At 47.9% G+C, this 8,707-nt stretch overlaps 1 protein-coding gene across 2 annotated transcripts in view; it reads left to right on the forward strand.

Moving 5' to 3' along the window:
- The window catches only part of LOC106609731 (leucine-rich repeat-containing G-protein coupled receptor 5), a 194,987-nt gene extending 187,913 nt beyond the window's left edge, over positions 1–7,074 (forward strand). Inside the window, exons 16-18 of one of the 2 annotated variants that reach the window (XM_082977998.1) lie at positions 15–151; positions 348–425; positions 825–7,074. In XM_082977998.1, coding sequence (XP_082834124.1) covers positions 15–151; positions 348–425; positions 825–1,900 — 1,291 coding nt within the window. In that variant the 3' untranslated portion in view covers positions 1,901–7,074. The remainder of the gene's footprint in view (positions 1–14; positions 152–347; positions 426–824) is intronic. The other variant, XM_082977999.1, reaches the window with a different exon arrangement.
- The last annotated feature ends 1,633 nt before the right edge of the window (positions 7,075–8,707 follow it).

The following is an 8,707-nucleotide window of genomic DNA, read 5'->3' on the forward strand; positions in this document are numbered from 1 at the left end:
CTCTCTCTCTGCAGGGTGATGGAGCTGCCCTATGCCTTCCAGTGTTGTGCCTTCGTCTCCTGTGAGAAACACTCCTCTCCCTGGGACAGAGACAATAACAACAACGGGAAGGACGACTTCGGGAGAAGGGAGGGCATCTTGTCTAACCAAGGTGTGTTCTCAAACAACCTAGATAGTACACTGCACAAAAGTAGTGCCCCATTAAAAGGGAATGGGATACCACTTCAGATCCTTCTTGTAAGGATACATGGTGTGTTGCTAATATGCCCCTGACAGAAACAGTGACTCATTTTCAGTTCCTATGAAACGTGTTGATAACCTGGATATAACCTTTGATTTGATTTAAGAAGACCATGAGGACTTTCTGCTGGACTTTGATGATGAGCCCAAATCCCACCACACTGTCCAGTGTTCCCCTTCACCTGGTAAGGCAACACCCCCCCACCACCCTTCCCCCTAACATGGTTCATACATTGATTGATGTATTGATTGACTGGTTGATTGATTTATTGATTGACTGGTTGATTGATTTATTGACTGACTGGTTGATTGATTTATTGATTGACTGGTTGATTGATTTATTGATTGACTGGTTGATTGATTTATTGATTGACTGGTTGATTGATTGATTTATTGATTGACTGGTTGATTGATTTATTGAGTGACTGGTTGATTGATTTATTGATTGATTTATTGATTGACTGGTTGATTGATTTATTGATTGACTGGTTGATTGATTGATTTATTGATTGACTGGTTGATTGATTTATTGATTGACTGGTTGATTGAGTGACTGGTTGATTGATTGATCTGTCCCTCCTCAGGTCCATTCCGTCCTTGCCACCACCTGTTTGGCAGCTGGTTGATCCGTGTTGGTGTGTGGGTCATTGCTACTCTCTCCCTGGTCTGCAACACACTGGTGATGGTCTCCATCTTTCTCTCCCCGTCCTTCCTGTCCCCTGTGAAGCTGCTGATTGGCCTGCTGGCTCTGGTAAACAGTCTGATGGGGCTGTGGTCTGCCACGCTGGCCACCGTCGATGCCTTGACCTTCGGCAGCTTCGGCCGCTACGGGGCGCGCTGGGAGAGCAGCACGGGCTGCAAGCTGACCGGCTTCGTCTCCATCTTCGCTTCTGAGACCAGTATCTTCTTACTGACGGTGGCCGCTCTGGAGAGGGGGCTGTCGGTACGGAGAGGCAAGGCCGCTGAGGGGAAGACTTCGACGGGCACGCTGAGGCTGGTGGCGGCCTTGTGTTTCCTTCTGGGCCTGGCTATCACCCTGCTCCCCCTGCTGGGGGACTATGGAGTCTCCTCCATCTGTCTTCCCATGCCCTACGAAGAGCCCTCCTCTCTGGGCTTCATGGTGGCTCTAGTCCTGGTCAACTCCCTATGTTACCTCATCATGACCGTCACATATGCCCGCCTCTACTGCAGCCTGGAGAAAGGAGAGCCGGACAGCCTGTGGGACTGCTCCATGATCCGTCACGTTGCCTGGCTTCTGTTCACCAACTGTCTCCTGTACTTCCCTGTAGCCTTCCTCTCCTTCTCCTCCCTGCTGAAACTGCCCTCAGTAGGGCCTGAGGTGGTGAAGTCAGTGCTTCTAGTGGTGGTTCCTCTCCCAGCCTGCCTCAACCCTCTACTCTACGTCCTCTTCAACCCTCACTTCAGAGAGGACCTGGGCCTGCTCCACAGAAGGACTCGCGGCGCCCTGCACCTCAGCAGACCCCGCCGACTCAGCCTCGTCTCGCTCAACTCGGAGGACGCCGAGAAACAGTCATGTGACTCCACGCAGGCCCTGGTCACCTTCGGGGTGTCAGAGGAAGAGGAGGAGTCTAGGGGGGCGGGGCAGCAACCCAGCGCCGAGGCACACCACCCTCCGGTTGCCTTCATCCCCTGTCGCTAGGCAGACTAGCGTTCAGGCTTCACTGTTTTTACCCCCAGGGCTGCAGGGCTCTGGGTTCTACCCCCAGTACCCCATGCCCTATATCAACCCCCTACACACAGACAAAGACTGTGTTAGAGCAGTACATGTAGCCAGAGAGGAAGGATGAAGAAACAAGGCCACTGCTACACGGACAGGAACAGGACACAAAATGGCCGCCATGGTTCTCCTCTGAATCAGAACTGTAATATAGAGCTAGATAGACTCCCATTGTCCTGGTATGCATCTCTCTATCTGTCTGAATCAGAACTCTAATATAGAGCTAGATAGACTCCCATTGTCCTGGTATTCATATCTCTCTATGTGTCTGTACAGTACCAGCTATGTGTATACCCTGGCCTGGCAGCTTGATGCTGGACAGAAGCAGAACTGATTATGTTATGAACACAGTTATGATCACCATTACGATCATCATATGTACACCAACACAGTGGCCATGCTCTTTTAATGAAGGTACTTGACTCTATAATATGTAGGCCAGGACGAGGAGGAGGAGGAGGAGGAGGAGGAGGAGGAAGAGAAAATTCCATCGCTTTGCTTTCATTTTATTTCCGTTAGATCTCTAAGATTATACACCTCATTAGAGTTTAAACAGTCTCTCTGACAGTTATACAATTACAAGCTGAGTTTTGTGAGAACAATTTGTAAGGTGTGTGTGCGTGTGTGTGTGTGTGTGTGTGTGTGTGTGTGTGTGTGTGTGTGTGTGTGTGTGGGTGTGGGTGTGTGTGTGCGTGTGTGTCCGTCCGTCCGTGTGTGTGTGTGTGTGTGCGTGTGTGTGTGCGTGTGCGTGTGCGTGTGTGTGCGTGCCCGTGTGTGTGTGTCCGTGTGCGTGTGCGTGTGTGTGTCCGTGTGTGTCCGTGTGTGTGTGCGTGCGTGTGTGTGTGTCCGTGTGTGTGTGTGTGTGTCCGTGTGTGTGTGTGTGTGTGTGTGTGTGTGTGTGTGTGTGTGTGTGTGTGTGTGTGTGTGTGTGTGTGTGTTGGGTCTTGTCGTCTATCGATACTTGGTGTTAAAAGTGTGGTGACCTTGTGAGATTACACCAGCTAAGACTGCCATGTCACAACATTCTCCTTCAGCAACAACGGCACCAATGCCATTTGGTCACATATGCCACACTGTGTGTGTGTGTGTGTGTGTTGTGTGTGTGTGTGTGTGTGTGTGTGTGTGTGTGTGTGTGTGTGTGTGTGTGTGTGTGTGTGTGTGTGTGTGAGATTGCATTAACGTGCCCTTTCATTTGTGTACACTTACTATGACAATCTGTTTTCCTTTGTAGAATATGCCAGTTTGTTTTAAAGTAAGGTTTGGTATGTATACGTATTTGACCATAATATTTGACCCCCATTTCCGTACCTCTATTTTCCCAGTCCACCTCTCTGTCTTCAGTCCCTTGTTGATCTCAAGATACTGCTGTAGCTCGCAGAGAAAAAAACAAGTAATTTCTAATCTCTATCCATGGTCAAAATGTATATTTAGTGGGTTGGTGCTTTTAGACTGTTTTATCGATGCACCATTACAGCCCGTTTAGAGTGATGACAACATAGTATAATACATCTTCAGTTGTGTTTATCATTTAACTACGTCAATCACCAGCATGCATCACTCTCCTCCATTACCTAGTGACTAGAGCACGTACCGGCATATTTCCTCAACCCAACCTTGACAGAGGGCAGAGGGGAGGAGGGGAGAGAGGAGAGGAGAGAAAGAGAGGGAGAGCGAGAGGAGAGAAAGAGAGAGGAGAGGAGATGAGATGAGGGAGAGAGAGGAGCGGAGAGAAAGAGAGGGAGAGCGAGAGTAGAGAAAGAGAGAGGAGAGGAGATGAGATGAGGGAGAGAGAGGAGAGGAGAGAAAGAGAGAGGAGAGGAGAGGAGATGAGATGAGGGAGAGAGAGGAGAGGAGAGGAGAGAAAGAGAGGGAGAGAGAGAGAGAGAGAGAGAGAGAGAGGAGGATTCTTATTCATGTGTTTTAGAGGTCAGAATGAAAACCTGTGGTAATGATGTGTATTGCTCCCCCACTGCGCTGGGGCAGGACAGAGACATCTTGTGTTGTGCCTCTTTGTTCTTTGGCCAGGCATAGCGGCAGCATAGCAGCAGCAGGGTGTTAACCTGGATAGAGGTATCAAGTGGCCAAGTCCCCGGCTTCCAGGACTGAACCCTTTCCAAGGAGCTGGATCGCTCGTGAAATGAAATATCACCGGGACGAGGGTCAGGTCAGAGCGGCCCGCGTTCTGGTTCACCCCTCTCCTCCGTTCCTCTTTCTGTTGTCTTCTTCTTCTTACTTCCTCTGCTTTTTGGTAGACGCAACCGACTACTAATGCCAAACATCAGCGGCCTCTCCAGACAAATACTTGGATCTGAGGTTAGCGAGGATTAAAAGCCCTCTGAGGCGATTCCTGAGGTATCTTCAGAGCTCAGCTCCAGGCTGTCGACCTCTCTTTTCCTCATCCCGTCTTTCTTCTTCTCTCCAGGAGAATGACCTCATGTCTGGTCCACTGTCCAGCTCTTTTCCCTCTCTTCATCCTCGCTCCCTCTCTTCATCCTCTCTCCCTCTCCTCATGCTCTCTCCCTCTCCTCATCCTCTCTCCCTCTCTTCATCCTCTCTCCCTCTCTTCATCCTCTCTCCCTCTCCTCATCCTCGCTCCCTCTCCTCATCCTCTCTCTCTCTCTTCATCCTCTCTCCCTCTCCCTCTCCTCATCCTCTCTCCCTCTCTTCATCCTCTCTCCCTCTCTTCATCCTCTCTCCCTCTCCTCATCCTCTCTCCCTCTCTTCATCCTCTCTCCCTCTCCTCATCCTCTCTCCCTCTCCTCATCCTCGCTCCCTCTCTTCATCCTCTCTCCCTCTCTTCATCCTCTCTCCCTCTCTTCATCCTCTCTCCCTCTCCTCATCCTCTCTCCCTCTCCTCATCCTCTCTCCCTCTCTTCATCCTCTCTCCCTCTCTTCATCCTCTCTCCCTCTCTTCATCCTCTCTCCCTCTCCTCATCCTCTCTCCCTCTCCTCATCCTCTCTCCCTCTCTTCATCCTCTCTCCCTCTCCTCATCCTCGCTCCCTCTCCTCATCCTCGCTCCCTCTCCTCATCCTCTCTCCCTCTCCTCATCCTCTCTCCCTCTCTTCATCCTCTCTCCCTCTCTTCATCCTCTCTCCCTCTCCTCATCCTCTCTCCCTCTCCTCATCCTCTCTCCCTCTCTTCATCCTCTCTCCCTCTCCTCATCCTCGCTCCCTCTCTTCATCCTCTCTCCCTCTCCTCATCCTCTCTCCCTCTCCTCATCCTCTCTCCCTCTCCTCATCCTCGCTCCCTCTCTTCATCCTCTCTCCCTCTCTTCATCCTCTCTCCCTCTCCTCATCCTCGCTCCCTCTCTTCATCCTCTCTCCCTCTCCTCATCCTCTCTCCCTCTCCTCATCCTCTCTCCATCTCTTCATCCTCTCTCCCTCTCTTCATCCTCTCTCCCTCTCTTCATCCTCTCTCCCTCTCTTCATCCTCTCTCCCTCTCCTCATCCTCTCTCCCTCTCCTCATCCTCTCTCCCTCTCTTCATCCTCTCTCCCTCTCCTCATCCTCTCTCCCTCTCCTCATCCGCTCTCCCTCTCCTCATCCTCTCTCCCTCTCCTCATCCTCTCTCCCTCTCTTCATCCTCTCTCCCTCTCCTCATCCGCTCTCCCTCTCCTCATCCTCTCTCCCTCTCCTCCTCTCCTGCCTTGCTGGTCACAGGTCATATCTACCTTTATATCAGAGCAGGAGAACACCTCAGAGCTCTCCAGCACTTAGAACGAGGAAAATTAGGGACTTTTATTGCTGGTTCAATGTAGCAACCTCGTGAAACAACCGCAAAGTCTTGACATTGCCCCTCCTTTGTCCTTGTGTGGATGAATTAAGGAGGTAGATGTCATTACTTATAAAGCGAATTGCTCTTGGAAACCTAAAAATGTAATCAACCATCTTTGCCATTCTTCAATGTTCCTGAAAACTCTGCTGCTCATGGTCTGTGAGTTAGTTTTCTGCCCCTCTGCTGTCTGTCTGTCTGTCTGTCTGTCTGTCTGTCTGTCTGTCTGTCTGTCTGTCTGTCTGTCTGTCTGTCTGTCTGTCTGTCTGTCTGTCTGTCTGTCTGTCTGTCTGTCTGTCTGTCTGTCTGTCTGTCTGTCTGTCTGTCTGTCTGTCTGTCTGTCTGTCTGTCTGTCTGTGAGTTAGTTTTCTGCCCCTCTTCTCTCTCTCTCTCTCTCTCTCTCTCTCTCTCTCTCTCTCTCTCTCTCTCTCTCTCTCTCTCAACAAAACACAAACTCACTGTAATGAACCTGCCTGTGGCCATTCGTCCATGTGACATGCTGAAGACAGAGAGCAGAGAAAGCGAGACATCCTTGTCTCAGGGCCTTTCCTAGGTGTTTGACATGGTTAAAAAGAGAGGTGGGTAGGCTGAATCTGGGTTGTGTTCATTAGGGCACACCGTAGCAAACATTTTAAAAACGTTCTGCAACTGAGGTGGATGGGCTGAATCTGGGTTGTTCATTAGGCCACAAAGTAGCCAAATGTTTCTGTTACAAACTACCAGATACTGGGGTAGCTGTATGAATCCACTGTCAAATGTGACACATTGTCTTTCTTTTCTTCTTCTTGTTTTTTTCTCTCTCTCCATCGTTACCCAGATTCAGAATTTGGAGGCAAAAGCTATTTTTTTATTATCTTGAGCTCTTAAAATACCAGAATTGTATAAAAAAAATATAGATGAGTATTTATACCAAAAGTATATTTTGTAAAGTAAAGGGTCCCTGAGGAGGAGGTCTGATGGAGGCCTGGCGCATGCTCTGCAGATTGTAGGTAGTAGGCCTAGTTAGCCAGGTTTAGCTAGCCTAGCGTCCCGTTGGTTAGCCAGGTTCCGCTAGCCTAGCGTCCCGTTGGTTAGCCAGGTTTAGCTAGCCTAGCGTCCTGTTGGCTAGCCAGGTTTAGCTAGCCTAGCGTCCCGTTGGCTAGCCAGGTTTAGCTAGCCTAGTGTCCTGTTGATTAGCCAGGTTTAGCTAGCCTAGTGTCCCGTTGGCTAGAGGCTGTGTGTACATTACATTCATAGGGCCAGTGAATAGAATGCATATTTTGTTTTTATATCAGAGTGTTAAATCCGTGTAATATGTAATAAACAACTTTACCAAATGAGCGTAATCTGTGAGTGGTGTTTGTTATTCCTAAAAGGAGATTGATGGTGGGACGATTTAGAGGTAATAAACGTTGTGTGGAACAGAACAGAAAGAAAACACTTTGTGAACTTTTTCGTAAACATGTCAAGATCCACAAGGAAATATGACTTATAACTTAGTGATTTATTAAAATAATGGATTTGAGCACAATTATGTCATTATTCCGTCAGCGCCGGGGTGGGTGGGTGGCACACCAGGCATGTTGAGACGAAAAATAAAGTTATTTCAGGCTCTGCATCAATCATGACTCATGTATCCTTCTATTATCCTTGTTTTCATATGGCTGTGTAATTAAATGAACTTAACGTTGTATATCTGAGAAATAAATCATGTTTGATGTTATTTTATATGCAATCACACAACAGGACTTATTGTTCATAAAATCCTGCTGATTGCCCATGTAAAGGGTACAGAAAACTCATGCTGATTGCCCATGTAAAGGGTACAGTAAAATCCTGCTGATTGCCCATGTAAAGGGTACAGTAAAATCCTGCTGATTGCCCATGTAAAGGGTACAGAAAACTCATGCTGATTGCCCATGTAAAGGGTACAGTAAAATCCTGCTGATTGCCCATGTAAAGGGTACAGTAAAATCCTGCTGATTGCCCATGTAAAGGGTACAGAAAACTCATGCTGATTGCCCATGTAAAGGGTACAGAAAACTCATGCTGATTGCCCATGTAAAGGGTACAGTAAAATCCTGCTGATTGCCCATGTAAAGGGTACAGTAAAATCCTGCTGATTGCCCATGTAAAGGGTACAGTAAAATCCTGCTGATTGCCCATGTAAAGGGTACAGTAAAATCCTGCTGATTGCCCATGTAAAGGGTACAGTAAAATCCCGCTGTTTGCCCATGTAAAGGGTACAGTAAAATCCTACTGATTTCCCATGTTAAGGATACAGTAAAATCCTTCTTATTGCCCGTGTAAAGGGTACAGTAAAATCCTGCTGATTGCCCATGTAAAGGGTACAGTAAAATCCTTCTTATTGCCCATGTAAAGGGTACAGTAAAATCCTGCTGATTGCCCATGTAAAGGGTACAGTAAAATCCTGCTGATTGCCCATGTAAAGGGTACAGTAAAATCCTGCTGATTGCCCATGTAAAGGGTACAGTAAAATCCTGCTGATTGCCCATGTAAAGGGTACAGTAAAATCCTGCTGATTGCCCATGTAAAGGGTACAGTAAAATCCCGCTGTTTGCCCATGTAAAGGGTACAGTAAAATCCTACTGATTTCCCATGTTAAGGATACAGTAAAATCCTTCTTATTGCCCGTGTAAAGGGTACAGTAAAATCCTGCTGATTGCCCATGTAAAGGGTACAGTAAAATCCTTCTTATTGCCCATGTAAAGGGTACAGTAAAATCCTGCTGATTGCCCATGTAAAGGGTACAGTAAAATCCTTCTTATTGCCCATGTAAAGGGTACAGTAAAATCCTGCTGATTGCCCATGTAAAGGGTACAGTAAAATCCTGCTGATTGCCCATGTAAAGGGTACAGTAAAATCCTTCTTATTGACCATGTAAAGGGTACAGTAAAATCCTGCTGATTGCCCATGTAAAGGGTACAGTAAAATCCTTCTTATTGACCATGTAAAGGG

This window comes from Salmo salar, chromosome 07 (genome assembly GCF_965601325.2).
Source record: "Salmo salar chromosome 07, fSalSal1, whole genome shotgun sequence".
NCBI lineage: Eukaryota > Metazoa > Chordata > Actinopteri > Salmoniformes > Salmonidae > Salmo > Salmo salar.